Source organism: Lactuca sativa, chromosome 1 (genome assembly GCF_002870075.4).
Source record: "Lactuca sativa cultivar Salinas chromosome 1, Lsat_Salinas_v11, whole genome shotgun sequence".
NCBI lineage: Eukaryota > Viridiplantae > Streptophyta > Magnoliopsida > Asterales > Asteraceae > Lactuca > Lactuca sativa.
In genome coordinates, this window is record NC_056623.2 from 82,397,496 (window position 1) to 82,419,394 (window position 21,899).

The window sequence follows — 21,899 nt, forward strand, 5'->3', positions numbered from 1 at the left end:
TATACCTTCACTCTTTGCTTTGAATGAGAAAAACTTTTTAATTTGTTCTTGATTTTCCTTGGAATTGAGTTTTTAAACACTAGGACACCAAGAAGTTACACACATTTTTTCTCCCAACTCTTCGAAGGGCAACATGTTTAAAAACGAAAGAAAAATGGTGTTAAAACGGTAAAAACCCATCAAAAATTGGTCCAGAAGCATTTTAGTGACATCTTACTTTTAACTTAATTTTTGACATTATTAATTATTTTGTGACAACACTTATTTACTAGCAGAAAAACAATCACATAATGCTTTGCAATGGTTTTGGAGATGGAGTGGTTAAGAAAATTTGAAACTTACTTTATATAAATGGGGTCACTCGTCTCCTTTTCACGTATTGCTAACTAGTTTTCACTAATTATGTAGTCATTTCTTTTAAATACATAAAAATGACTATTTTTGTAATACTAACTTCCATTTTATTTGTCATTTGTCATTTTAATTATTAGCTCTTTCTATTAGGGTTGATATTGGACAACCATTGTAGATCATCAATGATCAAACATATACCAATGGCCACCCAAAAGTCCAAAACAAGTCCTACTTGACACGGTGCGATGCCCATCAACAGAATATCGAGTGACGCAAGCTCTTACACGACACGAGTCAAGCACACCCAAGTGAACTCAGCCTCACCTTCCACCAAAGCGCAGCCTTTTTTCACCAAGAACATCAAAACCCCTTTTTCTATCATCCTCCATTTCTCCTAGAAGCCGAAAACCTTAAAAAAAAAAAAAAACACAGTCAATATGCCGGTCGGCGTTCTCGCTTTACAGGGTTCCTTCAACGAACACATCGCCGGTTCGTTACCTCGTCCTCTGTTTTTATTTATGAGTATGTATGTATCTGTTTCAAGGAACTTTCCATTACTGAATCGTGCGATTGTGTTTGTGTGTAGCTTTAAGGCGGATTGGGGTGAAGGGGGTGGAGATTAGGAAAGCGGAACAGTTAGACAACGTAAGCTCACTCATTATCCCCGGCGGCGAAAGCACCACCATGGCTAAGCTTGCCGAATTGCACAATCTGGTAAACTTTTATCCATCCATCTATCTATCTATTACCTTTCCGATGCCCATTTGATTCACACAACCCAAATCCAAAAATTGTATCGAAATTCTGTACATGGTCTATTTGCACTCTATATGTTCGACAAAAGTCCTATATGAGCCTTTCTCTGAATCAAATTGGTAATCTGCTTGTAGTTTCCTGCACTCCGTGAGTTTGTAAAAATGGGAAAGCCAGTTTGGGGAACATGTGCTGGTCTCATCTTCTTGGCAAACAAAGCAACTGGTGAGATTCTATACAAAGAACACATTTTTTTGTATTGCAAATAAGTTCAAGATTCAACATTTAAATTCACGAAATTGACACCAATGATTCATTTTTCTGTTTCAGGACAAAAAGAAGGAGGACAAGAACTTGTTGGAGGGCTTGATTGTACAGTTCATCGTAATTTCTTTGGTAGTCAGGCGAGTAATTTCATTATTTTTCTCATTAAAGCATTGTACTTTCATAATTTTAATGTCATTTTTAAAAATACAAAACAAATAATGAAAGTATGTTGCTATTTCTTGCATAATAATATACAGATTCAAAGCTTTGAGGCTGAGGTTCCCGTACCAGATCTTGCTGCTAAAGAAGGTGGCCCACCAAGTTTTCGTGCTGTTTTTATCCGTGCTCCTGCAATTCTTGAAGTGGGGCCCGATGTTGAAGTGTTGGCTTCTATTTCTATTCGGTCAACCGACATAGTTGACCCAAGTCAAGAAGCTCAACCCGATACTAAAGTGATTGTAGCTGTCAAACAAGGCAATCTACTAGCAACCGCATTTCATCCCGAGTTGACTATTGACTCTCGATGGTATTTCCATTTCCTAAATTATTTTTTCAAACAAAAGATTATTCTTCTAGCAACCCTGAGCTAACTCACACTCACACTGTCCAAGAATATCATATAAGATGTAAATCAGGTATACAGTGGCCAACTTTGAAACTCTTGTACCAGTCTGTTGCTACTGAGACTTGAACCCTTGACCATTTCTTTAAGGATTATACATTTATAACCTAGGAAAAACTTTTATATATTTCTTAAGTTGTTTCTTTAAAGTACATTGCTAATATTTGCTTTTTTTTTATAGGCATAGTTACTTTGTGAAAATGTCGGTTGGTAATAATGAAATAGTGGCATCGAGTAGTAGTAGTAGCTCTTATGAAGATCAAGAAAGTTTCCTTTACAACAAGCAATCAAAAACCGATCTTCCTGTATACGAGTAGCTATGAAATTGATTGATATAATTGACGAGGGGTGTTTTTGTTAATGGGATGATTCAACAAGGGGGGTGTTTGCAATTTTCAAGTCATTTGTGTATATAATGAAGGAAATTGATTCATCTTTTGCTTTTTGTTTTGTTTTATTTGGACAAAATGTTTGGATGTTATCATTTATAAGAGATTGGATTTATGTTTTCTTTCTTATGTGGTGTGGTTTGATGAATTTATGTTAGTGATACACACTCGAAAACTCAAATTCAATAACGATCAATCTTGGATTTACTTTGATTTTAAATTAATTGATAAAATCTTCACTTAATCAAGTTTGATAAAATCTTCAGAATCACATTCTATTCTAGATGTTGGAAACACAAACAATAGAAATCAAATATGGAAACCGGTTTAGAATGAAACCAGTTTGGGGGAAAACCGGTTTTTGTATATACTCTTAAAAAAGTGTAACGGGCTAAAAACCGGTTTGATTAGGTTTTAAAGCTCAATTTGTGCACGTTAACATGTGTATGGAATGGGCTTTTAGATGGGCCTATTATTTAAAATGGGCTTATATAAATGACAACAAATGTCTAATAATATTTAGTAGCGTGACGAATTGCTGTTCTCAGGGAAAATGGCGAAGGAGCAAAAAGCTGAAAGTGGAAGAAGCAAAAAAGGGGAAACTGCTCCGGCAACGGCGAAAGCTAACGGTAAACGTAAGATTAAGAAAAATGCTGAAGGAGATGTACAGGTGGAAGTTCCGATCGTTCAGTCTTCAAGTTCCAATTCTCATAACCACGAGAGGAATGGAGTGAAATCAGAATCATTCGTAGAAGAACAAGTGGAAGTGTCTGGAAAAGTGGATGTCGTTGATGATTCTGTAGAGGCGGAGGAGGCGATGAAGAGCACTGAGGCTTCGAAGGAGGAGAAGAAGAAGGAGAAAGCGAAGGAGGAGGAAGTGAAAGAAGATACACATCAGAAGAAGAAGAAGAAGGTGAAAGAGGAGATTGATGAGAAAGACAGTAGCTCATTGTATCAGATTCCGATGAATCGTGTGAGTCGTATCATTAAGGTCGAAGATCCTAACGTTCGTATCACTCAGGAGGCCGTTTTCATCATCAACAAAGCATCGGTATCACTGAATTCCCTTGCCTTTAGCTCCCATCGAATTAGGGTTCATTAGTTGCATAAAAAACACTATGGAGCAGTTTAGTAAAACAGAATTTGAAATACTATAATTATTTACATTTATTGTACAGAATCGCTCATTCATACAAATTATAACATGGTAAGCTGCAACGAGAGTCAAGATGATGTTTCAAATCATCGATTACTCCATTAACATTTAGTCTCTTTTGTTTTTTCTCCATTGTACCACATCCTAATGCTTTGACGAATCATTAACCCCCAAAATTTACGAACAATCAATTTGCAGATTAGAAACTTACGACCTTCCTTCTTGTATGATCAGAAACCGCTTCAAAAGATATGAATCCTGCTTTCATACAAAGCTCAACTTAAGCGACACATTTGACATTTCCTTCTTTAGGTCACAATGATCTCTTTTCAATGCTTTGAATGTTTGTGTTTGACACTAACAAATTAAAGCAACTCAACATAATATCTTCATAGAACATCAACAACTCTTTGTTCATATCACCTGTAATCTCTCTCTTATGAAATCTTTCAATGGATCAAAAGTTCTTTTTTGTGTGCAGGAAAAGTTTCTTCAGCTATTCACTACAGAAGCATATGCTAGTGCTTTTCTTGATCGCAAGAAGCATATTGGTTACAAACACCTTTGTAAGTCCATCATATTCATATTATACATCATGTGTACATAAATTCATAACAGCATCTCATCATAAATGTGTAAATCTTTGTTGTTGAATCAGCATCAGTTGTTGGCAAGCGTAGGAGATTTGATTTTCTTTCAGGTATGTGAATATGTGAATGTGATATGCAGATACCTTTGTTTTATCAGATAAAGATTTATGGATTGTAATTTGTTTGTGTGACTTGTTGAATGTTGATGTAGATTTTGTTCCTGAGAAGGTGAAAGCTGAGGATGCATTAAAAGAAACACCAGCAGTGGAGACTTGAAATCCTTATTGTGAAGTGAAGATGTAATCCAAGTAGCATTTTTGTGACATTTGATGAGGATTCTCATTTTGTAATATTAATGTGCATTTTGATTTTGTTTGAATTGAATTATTGATTTGATTTTGTGTAATACAAGAATGGTGTCTTGAACTTGCATGGTTTATAGTTGATTTAAGGGAAAATTGCAAAAAAGTCATTATATTACCATAAAATATCAAATTTGACACTGAGTTTTTTTTTCCCCGTAATTATGTCTCTATATTTACAATTTTGTTGCAATATTAACCAAATGACCGGTTCTACCATTTCTCTGGTAACCACTTTTCTTGAAGTGCAATAAAGTTATTATGTTTACCAAAATTGCGATTTTGACAATGTTTTTTTTTTCAATTATGTTACTATATTTATAATTTTGTTACAATATCAACTAAAAGATCGTTACCATCAATCTAACACGTTACCAAATAAATGACACGATAATGTTGTGACGTGGAAGCCACACCATACCATCAATCCAACATTGCGTGCGCTAAAGATTAGTTAGACACATGGTCGTGGCACGGCCCTCTATAGGTCGCGACACGGTGTGGCAAAAACCTCCCTAAGGGAGGAGGGAGTCGTTCCCATTGAACCCACCGAACCCACTGCCACATCAGTTTTTTTTTTTGATTTTTCTTCATCTTTCCGAACCCACAACACACGAAAATCCTATATTTTTCAACTCACTCAACCCACTCAATTAAAAAAATACTAAACAACTAAGGTACAAGTCTTAAAACATATGGTACAAGAGAAAATGAGAGAGAGGATGAAGTGGGTTCGTGAAACCAATTAAACAACCCGCCGAAGAGGGAGTGGTACCGGCGGTAACTCTATTGCTAATTAAGATTTTAACTTGATTATTTTGTATTTTTTTTTAATCGAGTGGGTTGAGTGGGTTGAGAAAGATAGGATTCCTGTGTGTTGTGGGTTCGGAAAGATGAAGAAAAATCAAAGAGAAAAGCTGATGTGGCAGTGGGTTCAGTGGGTTCGGTGGGTTCAATGGGAACGACTCCCTCCTCCCTAAGGAGGGTCACCATTCCTTATTTCTTTCCACAAATTCTTCTAACTCTCTTCCTCTCGAGATTTTGGTCCATCGTGATTCGACATTTCATTGTGTAATCTAGTTAGCGAAGCTCTGGAGATTTCAGAAGGATGACTAAGGAAACGAAGTAAACATCGAAGTTCTGCTCACGACTATTTGGACCTCATCAAATCGAATAAGGTATACTTACTCATATCTAACATACTTGGTTGTTTCAAGAATATTCATGTGAATTAGTCTATTCATGTAACTGTATTCCAATAGTCCTCACATTCTAACATACAAAGGACATATTGTCACACATAGTATAATGAGATAACTCATCTGAATATTCTTGAAACAACTAATTAAGTTAGATAAGAGTAAGTGTAACTCAATTTGATGAGGTTTGAATAGCCGTGAACAGAACTTCGACGTTTACTTCTTTTCCTTAGTTATCCTTACCAAGCCTCTAGAGTTTCGCTAACTAGATTACAGAATGAGAAGTCGAATCATGAGGGACCAAAATAGAGAGAGAGAGAGAGAGAGAGAGAAAGAGTTGGAAGAATTGGTAGAAAGAAATTAGAAAGGGTCACCCTCCTTTTATAGGGAGCTTTTTGTCTCGCCTCGCCGCGGCCATGGGTCAGACTGACTTTTCTTTCGTGCACACAATGTTGGACCTGTTGAGTTAGGTACATTTAATAAAACGTGTCGCGGCACATAGAGGTGTGATGTGGCTTCCACATCACAATATTGTTATGTCATTTATTTGGTAACGTGCTAGAAAAAAACTGTAACAAAACTGTAAATATAATGACATAATTTAGAAAAAAAACACAGTGTCAAAATCGCAATTTCATCCAACAAAAAAATTGTGATAGTAACTGGTCATTTGGTTGATACTGCAACAAAACTGTAAATATAATGACATGATTTAGAAAAAAACACAGTGTCAAAATCGCAATTTTGGTAAAACATAGTGACTTTATTGCAATTCGGGAAAAGTAGTTACGAGGAGAACAGAGAGAACCGATCATTTGGTTGATATTGCAACAAATTTGTAAATATATCGACATAATTTAGAGGAAAAAAACAAACAAACAAACTTAGTGTCAAATTCGAAATTTTGTGATAATATAATGATTTTTTTTTTTTAATTTGTCATTGATTTAAATGACAAATATCAATAAAAAACAAACAAAGGGTAAGAATATGTCATTTCATATGAACTGGGATAAACCACAAGAAAGTTAAACAATAAATAGAGAAATCAAATATCCTCAACTTTTTTTCTCATACCATCTTCCTATATATTTAAGATCGTCACATTTGTCATATTTAATAAATTTTTATTATACTTGTCATCGTCTAAAAGGAGTAGAAAGATGGATAGAAAAAATAAATAGGATGCTATTTAATTTCTCTAACAAATATTAATAAGCAAGTGAATATTGTGCGGATGCATAGATAGTGAAGATAAGTATTAGCAATAAATACGAAACAAATATTAGCAATATGAGCTCAATCTTCCTCTCGTGCTACTTCTCAATCGACTTACATTCATGTCTTAAGAGAACTCTCTAGTTAGCTCCAAAGGGAATGTTATTTCACATATTATGTGGTTATTCTCCACTTTACTTATCTCTTATTTATGTTGCGATCAACTTCATTCTTAACACCTATTTCTTATAGACAATGGGTACTTGAAACTCTCAAACTCTCATTTGGGTGTAGAATTTGCTTAATGATACACATTTCTACTCCTCTCATTTTTCCTGAAAAATTGAACCATATATATTTTGTATTAACTGTAATTATCGATCCTAAGCTCTTTTTCCTGAGATTGATTTTTCAAATCATTTTATCTTATTTTATTTTAATAAAAAAATTGGGATAGAAAGATGACCATTTCCACGGTTGTTGGATGAAATAAGAAGATAAAGAAAAGTGATGTGGCCAGAATGGAGAGATGGAAAGATATCATTCACGCATCTACCAATAGGAAGAAGACTACTTTACCAAAGTTTTGTACATATGTGACATATGTATGCACATTCTCACAATGAGATGTGCACATTCTCACAACGATTTGTAAATATTAACATATAATGGGATGGGAGGTCGTATATTTATAATCAACTTCAGAACAAATTTTTTATTTTTATGACTATTGGATATGCAGTTTTTGGTCGAATAAGTATAAACCATTCTATATAAACTTAAATGTTTTTGAGTTGGTTTTTAATACAACTAACCCCTTACTCCTAATTATAGCTAGTTTTTAAATCTTCGTTATTTATTTATTAACTGATTTCTTTTAATAAATAATAAATAATATTTTATTTTAATGCTTGGTATTAAATATTAAATTATATATATAACTAAAATAGAACTTTGAGTTTGTGAGTATAAGTTATTCTATCTAAAAGTACAATAATCTTAATGCGTAAAGTTCAACTTTAATCCTTCAAATTTATATGACCCGTCACTTGTAACCCCTCTATTTTATAAAATGATATTTCCATCCCGGTAGTGTGTGTGTATATATATATATATATATATATATCACTGGTGTCAAAATCCCGATTAATCCCTAGGCGCTACTTGACCGATTAGAGAGCGCCTAACGATTAATCCATGCATACAAAATGACTGAAATAGTAGAATACGATGAAATTTTAACACTTTGAAGACGTTATATCTCAATAGAAACTATTTGAGATATGATTGGTGTTGTATTTATCATATTAACTTATTTTGTTATGATATTAGTAGTATTTATGAACTTTTATATGATATTAGTCATATTTAATTTTTTAAAATCTAACAAATTAGCAATTAATGGTCTCCGATTAATCTTCGCCTAACCGATTAATCCCTTGACTCGTCCACTGATTAGCTAACGGCGAACGGTTTTTACAACCTTGATTAGGGGTGGCAAATCGTGCTATCGTTTTGTGTTTCTGTCTGACACGACACGGCACGACAAAGTTTTTGATAACACGAACACGACACGACACGATGTCGTGTTTTTCTTAACTAACACGAAAACGAACGAAGTAAAACACGACAAACACGACACGATACGACAAATATAACATATACTAAAAACTAGTTTATTTAATGAATAATTTATCAAATATAACACGATAAACACGACAAACACGAAAACACGATAAAGAACTGCTAAATCGTGTCAATTTCGTGTCGAATTTCGAACACGAACACGACACGACACGACATCGTGTTTTTTTATAGCTAACACGAACACGAATTCAAATTTTAGTTTCGTCCCAATTTCGTTTCGTGCCGTGTATTTTTGTCGTGTCGTGTCATAAATTGTCATCCCTAATATATATATATATATATATATATATATATATATATATATATATATATATATATATATATATGATTTTTCCCTCTTCTACTTTACTAATCTGCGACAAACACATAAAAGCTCGTTCTAAAACGCATACCCAATTACTAGTTCTTAATTATAATATAATATTTTTAGTATTTTTATAACTACGTATTTATGATCTTTTGAACTTTTGGAAAAAAACACCCTAAAAAGCTTAATTTAATTGTCAAATTTTTTTTATTGTAATATATTATTATAATTAATTGTTTTTGTCGCATAATATTTCCTTTTAAAATATCAACGTTTGTATATAAAGTAACAAATTTAGATGAGAGAATTCTATAACTCATTTCATATGGATGACATAAATCAGTTAATTTATATAAGATTTTTTTTTTCGAAAATGGTCAATGATAGGGATAGATTAGTTAATAGTTTTTTTGTTTGTAGTGTTGGTGGAAAACTGTTGTAAAACAAAAAAGCCATGCTTAGGCGGAAGAATGTATATGCTTTATTGAATTAAAAGGATAATATATTTTTTATTTGTATATATTTAGTTATTGAGTTTTTTTATTTGTATTTATCTATTTACTTGTTAAATTGTATATATTCAGTCCTTATGACCGACTATTACATGTTAGTTCTTAATTTTTTTTTGTTGCAAAATAATTCATTTTTGTTTTTGTACTCATTCAGTACTTATTAATGATTTTTTTAGTTTTTTCTCACAACATCTTACGTGGAACAATCATTAATGAGATATTTTGGGCTTTTGATGCTTATGTCTATTGTGATCTCGACTACTTGGTTGTTTAGGTCATGTGTTTTGAACGTCATAATTTTTTGTCATACGATCTCGGGTTTTAACGATCTTTATATTCATGCGTTCATATTTTAGTCTACTACAACCTTCATTTAGATTACTCCCGTTAAAAAGTAGTATATTTTTTATTTACGATTTTTATATCCATACATTTTTTATGAATGCATTTATGAATGTTTTTTTATAAAATCGTAAGTAAAAATATATATTAAATTTAAACGGGAATAATCTTAACGAAAGTTATAATAGACTAAAAAAACGAACACGTGAATATAAAGATTGTTAAAATCTGATATCGTATGAAGAAGATACGACGTTCAGAACACAAGATCTAAGCCAAACCACAAGACCTATGCAACCAAGCAGTCGAGGTCGCGATGGACATACTCATTAACAACACCAAACACATCATCAATTATTTTCCTACGTACGATGTCGTGAGAAAAACCCTAAAAAAATCATTCATAAGTACTGAATGAGTACCAAAACAAAAAAGGACTTATTTTGAAACAAAAAAAATATAAGGACTAAATGAGTACAAGAATATTAAGGACTAAATGTGTACAAAATAAGAAATATAAGATAAGCCCCAACTAATCCTAAGTGTTTTTACTTAATTTGCTTTATTAGAGTCATTCCGTTATCTATTTAGCTTTAGGGGTATAATGGTCTTTTGGTATCATGGTTGTTATTGGCTGTTTTGTTATGTTAGGAGCATTATCTTTGTCCCTTGTTTATTTGAGGGACCACGCCTTTTGGAGTATCTTTCATTGGTCATGTCTAGTATATATTCTTTCAGGGGTTATTGTTTAGGTAGCTAAGAATTGATTTGTAAAGAACTTTGTTCTTCTTTTGGAGAGTCCATTCCTCTCGAATGAATGGGAATTCTATCATAATTTTCTAGTATTATTGAGTGTTTTGTTGCTGTGAATCTGTTAGAATGCCTGGAGTATACGATAGATTCAACAAGGATCTATCAAATGGTATAAGAGCTGTTGATGCTGGGGAAGAAATGATAGCAATAAGGATAATCCAAACAGATCTGCTAGAGATTGTGAAGCTAATGGATATGCATCATTAGAACCAGAAAAAGAAAGAAGAAGAGACAAAAGCTAAAATAGCTAAAATGAAAAAAAAAATATTACTACTCAGAGGAAGGGATGGAGGTTGAGAAGGCTAAATGGAGACAAATTTATTACTCAACCTTGAAGGAGAAGGAGGAGAAGGAGAAAGTAGTCCATGAAGAGGAAGAAGAATCATTGGAAGTTACTGAGTTGGAATCGGATGATGAAGAAGAATCATTGGAAATTTCTGAGTTGGAAGCGGAACCTAGGAGGGAACCTCAACTTCCATCATCTCTGCTGTTGACTCCGCCAACACCATCGCCATCATTTCCACCACCACCACAATTGCCACTGTAACATCCCAAAATACGGGCCAAAAATTTTCATTTTTAATTTAAAAGATGGTAGCAAAATATCATATGATCATATCATTTAATAAAAATGTCTCGTGACTATAAACAATAACGTAAAACATAATAATGTCATAGTACAAATCCAAAAATATCTCATAGTGCGGAAAACGAAGAGCATGTGTGTGATGAGCCGCTACCGCGCCAGCTCCTTCCCCTTGACTGAAGAAGTACCTGAAACAACAACTGAAAACCATAAGCACGAAGCTTAGTGAGTTCCCCCACTATACCACATACCATATAACCACATAACATACATATATTTTTAGGCATATCTGGGTGCCCGACCTACCCCTTCGGTCCTCTCGACCGGATACTGACTAGCATATTTGGGTGTTGGTCTCCCCTTCGGTCCTCTCGACTGGACGTTGGGGACTATTTCACCCCTACTACTACCACATAAAACATATCACATAATCTATCTAGCATGGCTGGGCTTGACCGCCCCTTCGGCCCTATCGACCGGTAATCTGGGGACTATCTCCCCTACTGTCACTAGCACATAGCATCATATCATAATAGCACATAAACATATCACAGGTAGTAGCAACCCTAGATGAATATCACAGAGACAATCATCTAACATACAACTCCTATTGGTGGGCCGACATTGTGGCCGTAGACCCACCGCTATTGGAATGTAACTCACCTCAAAGTAGCTGCTGATCTGAGTGGGAACTGACTGTTTTCTGCGGCTGCTGCTCCGGAAATCCTTCGGCTATAATTCCCACAAAACACTTAGTCAAATATTGCTAACCGACCTCAGGGTAAAATGACCATTTACCCCTAACCAAGCCAAGAGTCAAAGTCAAAGTCAACTTCCAGTTGACCCGACTCGCCGAGTTGGTTTGCCAACTCGTCGAGTCCCTATCCATTCGATTGACCATAATCCCGTCTCTACTTGTCGAGTTAGACATTGAATCGACGAGTTTTTCCTTCTAACTGATGTCCAAAAGTCCTTCATCCTACTCGCCGAGTTGTATGAACAACTCGTCGAGTTCATCTTCATCCGAAGAACACTCTATGCTGAGACTCGCCGAGTTGTATGAACAACTCGCCAAGTCTGTTCTTGAGGCAAGAAGATTGCCTTGGACTCACCGAGTCAGGGCATTGACTCGCCGAGTTCCTCCATGGGTGAGTCTGGCTTCCGACTCACTGAGTCACCCCCATGACTCACGAATCCACTCAGCAAACACGAAAAGGGGGAAAACTCGGGGACTCGCGAATCGACTTGCCGAGTCCGATGAACGACTCGCCGAGTCTTTCACATGCAATTACTATATACTCGATTTTGCTTGAATCCAGCTCATGCCATACATAGATCTGGGTTCTTAGGGATTGATTAACACGTAAAGTTTCCAACTTTACGTGTAAATAAACACCAATGAAGGTTTTAGGGCTCAAATTGCACTAAAAGAGTAGATCTAGGGCTTTCATGCAATATGGCTCCATAAAGGCAGTAGATCCGAGCTCCTGGAGCTCAATCATGCCTAGATCTAAAGGTTAATCAACTTATCACAAACCGTAATTCATAATCAAGCTTGGAAATGGCTCAAGAAGGACTTTAATGGAGCTCTAAGGGACTCTTAGCATGAAAACAGAAGGAAACTGAGTTATACCTCAAGGAATCTCTGAAATAACACCAAGATGTCTGGCCTCCTTCTTCTCCTCTTGATCTACTCTCCTTTTTCTCTCAAAATCTTCAAGAAATCACACCAAAGCACTTCAATCTCACAAGGAACGAGGTTAGGACGATATAGGGAGCTCTGAGGGTGAAGGGGGCGAGCTTGGGGGCGCATATGATGGTTTAAATAGGGTGCAAACCCTTGAAATTAGGGTTTCATCAGACAGCGGGGACTCGCCGAGTCGCCAACTTAAACGTGTTCAATATCCCGGATCTACTCGGCGAGTCGGGCCTACAACTCGCCGAGTCCAAGGCTAAAAATGCAAAGTACTTAGATAAATTTTACATACCAGGAACCAGGTGCTACAACCACCTTCGTCGTCGCAGACTCACCCATGCTAATCCCCGGACGTTGCTGATGACGCTACCATCTACACCACCTTCACCACCGATGTTTCCACCATCTCTAGGGTTCGAGAAGGGAAACGAGACTACAAATTTGTTTCTGGCAAGCACTAATCAGAGTCTTAGGAAGCTGGAGATGCCTTTGTTCGATCATCACAAACCTCCAGTGTCGCCGCCGCCCCACCCTCCACCACCGTCGCTGTCGTTTTCCCCACTACTGCTGCCACCACCGCCGTCGCCTCCAACACCACAACTGCCGTTTCCACCAACTATAGGGTCCAAGAATAGCAGCAGGGCAGCGATTTTGAATACAAGAGGCGTAAATTGGTATGATAGAAGGATGAAAATGCACTTGTTCGATAGCTACAAGCCGTCGCCATCGACGCCATCACCACCATTGTCGGGAATTAAATCAAAGGGGAAAGGAACGGTGGATTCAATGCCTGACTAGGTGGGAAAGAACCGATTGCTGCGATGCGAGCTTTCTCAAGACGGGATGCGATCGGAATACCCATAGCATTACTGGAAGGTAACGGCTCCGTTAATATTAGGTCCTCACAAATATGAGCTTAAAAAAGATACTTGGGCCAAAACTATAGTGATGGGTTCACTTAATCGTAATCTGGAGCAAGTAAATGATCTGGCAGTGGAAATTAAAAAGAAACCAGGCCCAACTCCAATAAGCCGTATAACCGTAAAACAATCCAATTTTCTACCCCAACAAGTTTTCACGTAATATCAACCGATGCAACGAACCATGGGAAATCGGAAAAGATGGAGCAGAAACCAATTAACGAGACGACCACAAAAACCCCACAGTGCCCGGGTTCAGCTTCTTTCAAGCTCCCAAACATGCTTGCACCTGTGTGGCTATCAATGGCAGCAGTCCAAGCCATGAACTCACCTCATTGCTTAGCTTCTGATGCTGAAAAGAGAACATCGGTGGTTGTTTCACTGAAAGCTAATTATGATTCAAAAAAATCTCAAACATGTTGTGATCCTGGCGATAGTCAAAACACCATCTGTAAAACATTTGGAGGAGTTGAGATACGACTTTACCAAAAGTTTGTTTCCTTAGAAGAAGACTACAAGCTTGTAGATATCCATGTTAGCAATTACGTCACCGGATCAAAGATTTATGTTTTTACAAGGTTCACTTCTACATCAGCCAATCACCACATGACACATACTTATGCAAACATTGATGGTTACAAGAATAGGGGGTTAGTTGAAATCCTTGCTGGTTTATTTTATTGTTTATTTTCCTGGTTAGTTGAAATCTTTGCTGGTCAACAAAGCCTAGAAAACCCAAACTGGTTCCAGGGCATTGTTGTTGATGCTGTAAGGTGGTATTCATGGCTATTAGAAGAGCATAATGTTCTGGAATGCTTAATACTTGGTGGGGATCAATTTCCCTTGATGGATTTTGGGAAATTCATTCAAACTCATAGAGAAACCGACGCTGACATCCTTGCAACATCTCTATCAATGGATGAAAAAGATGCAACTACATTTAGTGTAATGATAATTGATGAAGAGGGGCGAATAATCGAAATGGTAGAACACCTAAAAGGAGAGCAAGTAAAAGGTATGGAACTTGATGCCCCCCTTTTAGGGATTGAGGAAAAGAGGGGTAAAGAAATGCTTGCGATTGCTAGTAAGGAAAAATATGATGTTAGCAAATATTTGATGTTGAAGTGGTTGCGAGATAAGTTTCTTGGAGCAAATGAAATTGACAGTGAAGTTATTCTTAATGAGCTTTGTCAGTTGTTACTGTTGCTTAACCTTGAAGTTTTTGATTGTTCAAGTGACAGCTTTACTGAAAGATTGGATGGTGAACTAGCAATTTTACATAGCAAGGGCGCTTGTATAACATTCTGGATCGTTATGAGAATGATTGGGAAATTGTGAAAAGAGGTTGGAATGCACAGGACCTTAGTGAAATCCCACATAAGTTTGAGAATGTTGTTAGGGAGGTGAAGACACCAAGGGAGGTTCCTATTTCTAATGACCAGTACTTATCCCCATTAGTGATTGTTAGTGAGAATAAGAAGGTTTTTGAAGTTGTTAAGACAATCTTGGATGCAGTGGAACAAGGAGATGTAGAGAATGCAGATCATGGCAATGCCAAGGACAAGATACAATGGTCTATTGGAAGAATTTGGGTGCTACACATCATTTTCACTCACCTTGAGGACAAGGTGAAAGTTTGGGCCGCTGGTATTGATAAGCCCCAACTAATCCTATAGTGTTTTTACTTAATTTGCTTTATTAGAGTCATTCTGTTATCTATTTAACTTTAGGGGTAGAATGGTCTTTTTGGTATTATGGTTGTTATTGGTTGTTTTGTTATGTTAGGAGCACTATCTTTGTCCCTTGTTTGTTTGAGGGACCACGCCTTTTGGAGTATCTTTCATTGGTCATGTCTAGTATATATATCCTTTCAGGGGGTTATTGTTTAGGTAGCTAAGAATTGATTTGTAGAGAACTTTGTTCTTCTTTTGGAGAGTCCATTCCTCTCGAATGAATGAGAATTCTATCATAATTTTCTGGTATTATTGAGTGTTTAGTTGTTGTGAATCTGTTAGAATGTCTGGGGTATACAATAAATTCAACAAGGATCTATCAATATATTACCCTATTAAGTTATTTTTTCCGGCTAACTTAGAGTAACCGGTCATAAATTATAACCGAATGTGTACAATTTAACAAGTTAAATTGATAAATATGAACAAAAAAAAAACTCAGTTACAAAATGTGTCCAAATCAAAAAATATATTACATTTTTAAGTCATTATCCCTCTAAAAAACAAATTATTACTTTTAAAGATGACATCGTGTTTTTTTGCTACTTTACCATCTTTGTTCCATATTCAAAAGAACATACAATTTATCCCAAAATTTCAACCAAACACTCTTTAAAATAAAATAATAGTATAAAATAAAATAAAATAAACAATACTACATTATCATTATAATAGTTTTATGGTCCAAAAACGGCCAAAATCAATTCTACATTTCACAACACCCGCAAAATGAGGCCAAAACCAAAACATTACACAACAAATTACCCACCAACCTCAATTCCAAAACTATAATATCACATACAAATATGCCATCTTAGACAATTTATTTCAAACTTTTCACGGGTGTACAACTGTCCGAGCTGCTGACCTGGCAATCCGAACTTCCAGGTCGCATCCAGATCTTGACATGTCCATCCCGGCTGGCAGTGAAGATAGACTCCTGAGAGAATACGAGTCCAGAAAGCGGTTCCGAGTGGACTCGGTGAGCCACCAACGGAGCGAGTTTCGGAACATCCTTTGTGCTGGGAGCCGGTTGGAGGGTTCCCACAGGGACCACATTGTCCCAGTGAGATGACTGTGTCCGGCTGTACGTTGGTGACCCGCCAGGTGGACGCCTAAGTGGGACCACAAGCTCATCCATCACTAGGTCCCACAACAATAACTGCGTATCCTACACAAATTCAAATCATAGTAAGTAGTCAGGACAGAACAAGACAGGACAGAACAGACAGTGTTGTACTGTGTTTGACATACTTGGCCGACAGAACCAAATCTGTAAACCGCATTTTCGGATTCATCGTCTTCTGAAGTTGGAGGGGACCAATAAGAATCAAAAGCAACTCCACTAACCTGAAATAAGAAATTAAAGATTTATTTATTTTTTATCTTGAAATGTTTTTTTTTCTTTTTTTTAATTGAAATTACAAAATTACGAAATTACCCATGAGTTGTGACCTTCTCCCCATGCTACCACTTTCCGGTCTTCCATACTCCAAACCTGAACTAGATCATCTTCTCCACCAGTCAAAATGTATTTCCCATCCGCACTGATTAATTTAATTAAATTAAATCAAGATTTTTTTTTCACTTAATAAAAAATTATGTAAGGATGACTTTTGAAATTTTATTACCTCCAGGCACAACATAGAAGGGCACCATAGTAACTTTTTCCACCGCATATCAGTCGTTCATTTAAAAAATCAAACACACGTAAATAACCTATATTAAAAAAAATGAAATCAAGATTAAAATATTAAATGACTGAATTAAATATTACGGGGGGCAGATTAGTAATTTACCATCTCTTCCAGCAGTTGCTAAATGTCTTCCATCAGCTGAAAATGAAATGGCATTGATAGGACCTTGGCATATATGCCATCTAGCAATAGGGTTACTCTGTTTGATGAGATATGTATATATTAATAAATGTCCAAAAACAAACACATAGTTATTTTATATATAAATATATAAGATATATTTTCATAATATAAAAAAAAAGTTAGTTATGTGTACCTTACTAGAACGTGCATGTGCAACAGAGAATTGAGTTTGATCCTTTATTACAGGAAATGTAGAGTCACCAGGACCATCTTTGCTCTAAATATATCAAAATAAAATCAGGGCATTGAATAAAACTTAATAAAAAAGTAAAAAACTTTAAAAAAAAACATTTATGTTGAAATTGAAGCTTGCCTTTTCATAAACATACAAGTTTCCATCAGCATGTGCAGCAACAAAAGCACCTTCACGTTCAGGTATCCATGAAATACTCGTGCATCGACTATTTAAAAAAAGATTTGATTGAATCTTGAGAAAATTACTTATAAATATGGTTTATAAGGTCAAAATAACCAAAAAGAAATTGTATTTCATTTGATATGAATCATATGATATGTTTTTTACCTGTTGTTAAGGGTTCCATCTTTGTTGTAATGATGAGCACCAACTAATTTCTTCCCAACATCTTGCAACTGAAGTCTTAAGGATACCGAGTACACTACAAAATATCAAGTGCTAAAAGTGAAAAAGTTGATTGCTTTAGTGTAAAAAATATCTAAAAAAGTATAAATCCATTTCAAATGGAGAATTTGGGGAAAGAAGTTACCATCTCCTGAGTTTAATCCAATCAGTAAATCATGCCCTTCTTTGGCTTTGGAATCAAATGCATGACATATAGGATTTGAATTACCAAAAGTGATTGATTTTATTGGGTCCTGAAAATGTTATTCTGGTTAAGTTTGATACTAATAAATGAATATGCATAAGAATCAAGATTACCTTTTCTTCTGAATTGAGCTCTGAAATGTATAGTGTGTCTCCTACATTGAATATCAAAAAAGTTCCTTTGCCATCTGGAGTATTTGAACCAGGTGTAGAGTTGTTGACACCATTAGTGAGTCCTCCTCCTACATGGCTACTCTTGCTAGTTCCACCGTTTGCTTTACTGCTTGTGCCATTTCCTCCAACAAATCCAAGCATTCGGCTGCCATTGCCACTGCTTCCTAAGAACTTTGATGTCACATATCGCACTCCACTGCTTGCAACGCTATAGCTTGAGTTAGGTTGCAAAGGAGGAGTGTTTGTTGCTGCCTGAACTGGTTGATCCTTGATGTGTGCTAAGGTTATCTGAACACTCACAAAATAAATATGTTTATCGCTGATCCGATTCATGTTCATGTCGATTTTGCATTAGAGAAGAGGTAGGATTGAGATTAGAAATCAAATTATAGGTTTCATGAAGAATATACACTCCCTCCGATCCTTGAGGTAAGCTAGGGTTTGTGTTATTACTCTCAATTATCAAACACTTATACCTAATTTCAATTTCAACATCAGCTTATATGAATGATGCTTAACAGACAAGTAATAGTCTGTATCATCTGAACTGAGACAAGTTACAAGTGCGTTTGAAAGAGAACTGATTACCTGCGTGATGGACTTGGCGAGGGCGTAGGGAAGGAGAGAAGAAGGATGGGTTTTGTCTTGATGAAGCTTGTATCGGCCTTCGGGAGTTTTGAAGAAGTTTTTGAGACCGAGAGATTGGGCGGCGGTGTTAGAAGAAGAAGAAGCAGAAGGTTGAGAGGCGGTGTTGGTGGTGGTGGCTGCGGCGGTAGTGGTATTGATCATGGCGACGTTGACTGATAGTGATCGGAAGGAGAAGGTTCATGGCAATCGGAAATCGTGTTCGCCCATTGGTGAAGGTTGGACTTTGGAGTTGCAGTTCAATCTGTTGCCATGGCCGATGCGAGCGCACCCCTCTTGCCCATCTGTTTTTCTTATTAATTAATTTGGGGAATGCTAAAAAATATCAACTTTATTTTTAAAAAGCTTTCTGTTACATAGTTATATTTTTATTTCATTTTATTCAATATTATATATTTAAACTGTTTTTTGTTATCAACGTGTTATGTTTTACAATTTTATTCAATAAAGATTAATGTTACCATTATGACATTCATCTAGGGTAAGTCTTTAAGGAAAATTAACACATTAGCTCAACGATATATTTCGATTTTGCTTTTTCAGTCCCTTAACTTATTTTTGTGTTTTATAAGAGAATAAAGTTGTTAGTAACATGTCCATTTAATCCATGTAACCTAAATCAGCCGGTGGAAACTGCCACATATACATATGCAACCAAATAATGACATGGATAGCTAATTTCCAGTTTTGACTTCATAAAGATATTTGACCAAAGAGCCAATGATAATGATCAAAAACCATCTTGAAACTTTGCATTTTGAGGCAAGACAAGAACTCTCGTCCAAACAAGTCCTTCGATGCTATTACTCTCATCGTCATCTGCTTCCTTCCCCCACTCCGGGGATTGCAAGGTGGTCGGCGATGTAGGGTGGAATACAACAGCCAATGAGTTCCGATAAAAGTCACATTGTCATCGAAATCCGATGTATTAATTGAAAGAAAAAAAATTCACCGGAACAGAAGAATAAGTCTCACTGAGATAGAAAGCATAATAAACATAAAAGAAGCTCTATATATGGTTGTGTGAAGTCTACCAGATTCTCCCGTCGTCGCCTGCTTCATTGACCCGTTAGTAATCGAGGTCGATCAGAGGATGTTCTTCTAACATCCAATCATAAGTGTAGGCCATGGGTAATACATTCACCGTTGTCGGAGGACACTCATATCGATGTTCAACCGCATGTTGCTCGGCCCATGACGGATTTTGAAGGCTAAAGAAGTTTGTTGTCGAACTACCCCCATTTCGCTGACCCAACGTGGTCCATGAGGCTATAAAACAAGGCTTCTCGATACTTGAGTTTTTGCGATAGATTTGGGTGGAATGTAAAGCTTGCATGTTCGTAATAAGTCTAAGAGGGTTGAAAAACAATATGGGTTCCAATCAATGAAGTGTTCTCCGACGGGATTGATTTGAAGGTCCTAGTTTTCATCAAACATGGATCCGATGTAAGATTCCCGACCGACGAAGGCTAGGGTTGTGATAGTGGTATCTAAGATGCTTAAATTTCTAAGAAATTGGGATGTGGGTATTATAAGAGTGTTGATTTTTTCAAAGGTATCGACTGAAATTGATCAGATAGATATAAGACGATTTTATCCAGGGATGTTAACGTGGATGATGACATATCACATCTCGTTTAAAATCAAAAGATTATCTTATGTGGTCCCACAAAAATATACAATATACAAATGGGTAACTGGGTTACCTCTTCATTTTGTCCAAAATGACCAAATTGGACTGATAAAAAGCATTTTGTTTTCTTAAAATGTACGAAAAAAAAACTTTAAGGACTTAACGAGCAAAGTCGTAATACATAATAGCACCGTTGCATCATTTTCCCTTTTCCAAACTCAAAGACTATTCAAAACGGGGGTTCTAACTTCTAAGCTCTTATGTTGTGGCGAAATCATTTTTGTATTTTTGTTAAGACTATTTATGTAACTTTATTTTACAAAGGGACAATTTCTAAAACTTTGTTACAAACAGACTAACTTTTTATCATATATGTACCATTTCTGTAATTTCGTCTATTTCCTATGGAGGAATAATTTCTATAATTTTGTATTAGAGTGATAATCGTTTTTGTAATTTTACTATTAATATAGACCAAAAAAAAGAATTCTCACATAAGGACCAGTTTGTCATTTTGTGTATTTGAAAATTACTAGGACCAAAACTATAATCCAATAATTTCAATAAAAAAAAGAAACAAGATTTGACCTAGAAAATAATAACCAACATTTAATAAATGTTATATTAAAAAGACATCATCTTTATATTCTAATATTAACAATTAATTTGGATGCTTATTTGTTGCATAGATGTCAATATGGTGGTCCATGTAACCGAGTCTAAAATTTTTTGATCCATTAAAGTCGAAATTGAATATTGCATACCGTAGGAAGCCTGTGAGATATTTCATTCATTTATATCGAATCAGACAAAGCATCATGAGAAAGTTGGATAATTTGTGATTTTGTGCCTTTAATTGTGCATAGTCATGATAATTTTGTGTCTTGTTCTACTTAACATGTTTTCTTCCAAATTGGTATGGTTGTCTTATTAAAATAATCATGTTTAGTGCTTAAAAAGTTAAAAATAATTCTGTCACTCGTGTGGATACCAAGTTATAATAAGTATTCTACAAGCTTGCAAGTAAATTTAGAGACTAGTTTATATGATATGGTATTTCGGTCACGATCTTGTAATATATAAACAATCACATAAAATTCCGATTTTGACAACCTTAGATGAATGGATACTCCTTGATAGATTTACCATGCCTTAATATTATATATATATATATATATATATATATATATATATATATATATATATATATATATATATATATACCCAGTATATTTAGTTAACATGATATAATTTGTTGTGGAAAGATGACAAAGTTGTTGGGATTTGATTGATTCGTAAATACTTTAAAGAATCAAT

The 21,899-nt window shown here is 35.6% G+C and overlaps 3 protein-coding genes across 3 annotated transcripts; 2 read left to right on the forward strand and 1 right to left on the reverse strand.

The window, feature by feature from the left end:
- The first annotated feature begins 508 nt into the window (after nucleotides 1–508).
- Nucleotides 509–2,512, forward strand: LOC111881071 (probable pyridoxal 5'-phosphate synthase subunit PDX2). The gene is made up of 6 exons (XM_023877461.3): nucleotides 509–843; nucleotides 941–1,068; nucleotides 1,245–1,332; nucleotides 1,438–1,511; nucleotides 1,632–1,900; nucleotides 2,178–2,512. The coding sequence occupies exons 1-6, from the start codon at nucleotides 792–794 to the stop codon at nucleotides 2,311–2,313; spliced, it is 747 nt and encodes a 248-aa protein (XP_023733229.1). The 5' UTR covers nucleotides 509–791; the 3' UTR covers nucleotides 2,314–2,512.
- A 388-nt stretch (nucleotides 2,513–2,900) lies between these two features.
- LOC111881072 (DNA polymerase II subunit B3-1) lies at nucleotides 2,901–4,563 on the forward strand. The gene is made up of 4 exons (XM_023877462.3): nucleotides 2,901–3,436; nucleotides 4,023–4,107; nucleotides 4,200–4,241; nucleotides 4,343–4,563. The coding sequence occupies exons 1-4, from the start codon at nucleotides 2,939–2,941 to the stop codon at nucleotides 4,405–4,407; spliced, it is 690 nt and encodes a 229-aa protein (XP_023733230.1). The 5' UTR covers nucleotides 2,901–2,938; the 3' UTR covers nucleotides 4,408–4,563.
- An 11,544-nt stretch (nucleotides 4,564–16,107) lies between these two features.
- On the reverse strand, nucleotides 16,108–19,256 carry LOC111881078 (probable catabolite repression protein creC). Its single transcript, XM_023877469.3, has 11 exons — nucleotides 18,893–19,256; nucleotides 18,245–18,592; nucleotides 18,072–18,180; nucleotides 17,870–17,963; nucleotides 17,660–17,747; nucleotides 17,480–17,563; nucleotides 17,266–17,362; nucleotides 17,098–17,185; nucleotides 16,908–17,013; nucleotides 16,721–16,816; nucleotides 16,108–16,637 (listed from the first exon to the last, which is right to left on the reverse strand). The coding sequence occupies exons 1-11, from the start codon at nucleotides 19,091–19,093 to the stop codon at nucleotides 16,290–16,292; spliced, it is 1,659 nt and encodes a 552-aa protein (XP_023733237.1). The 5' UTR covers nucleotides 19,094–19,256; the 3' UTR covers nucleotides 16,108–16,289.
- Nucleotides 19,257–21,899: the final 2,643 nt, after the last annotated feature.

What these genes read in the sequence shown, in the direction of transcription:
- LOC111881071 (XM_023877461.3), top strand. Translation starts at nt 792, where the DNA reads ATGCCGGTCGGCGTTCTCGCTTTACAGGGTTCCTTCAACGAACACATC. An exon ending in GTAATTTCTTTGGTAGTCAG is followed by an intron (nt 1,512 to 1,631) that starts GCGAGTAATTTC and finishes AATAATATACAG; the next exon opens with ATTCAAAGCTTTGAGGCTGA. An exon ending in TTGACTATTGACTCTCGATG is followed by an intron (nt 1,901 to 2,177) that starts GTATTTCCATTT and finishes TTTTTTTTATAG; the next exon opens with GCATAGTTACTTTGTGAAAA.
- LOC111881072 (XM_023877462.3), top strand. Translation starts at nt 2,939, where the DNA reads ATGGCGAAGGAGCAAAAAGCTGAAAGTGGAAGAAGCAAAAAAGGGGAA. An exon ending in TATTGGTTACAAACACCTTT is followed by an intron (nt 4,108 to 4,199) that starts GTAAGTCCATCA and finishes TTGTTGAATCAG; the next exon opens with CATCAGTTGTTGGCAAGCGT. An exon ending in GAGATTTGATTTTCTTTCAG is followed by an intron (nt 4,242 to 4,342) that starts GTATGTGAATAT and finishes ATGTTGATGTAG; the next exon opens with ATTTTGTTCCTGAGAAGGTG.
- LOC111881078 (XM_023877469.3), bottom strand. Translation starts at nt 19,093, where the DNA reads ATGATCAATACCACTACCGCCGCAGCCACCACCACCAACACCGCCTCT. An exon ending in TGGATTAAACTCAGGAGATG is followed by an intron (nt 17,964 to 18,071) that starts GTAACTTCTTTC and finishes GATATTTTGTAG; the next exon opens with TGTACTCGGTATCCTTAAGA. An exon ending in GAGAAGGTCACAACTCATGG is followed by an intron (nt 16,817 to 16,907) that starts GTAATTTCGTAA and finishes TTCTTATTTCAG; the next exon opens with GTTAGTGGAGTTGCTTTTGA.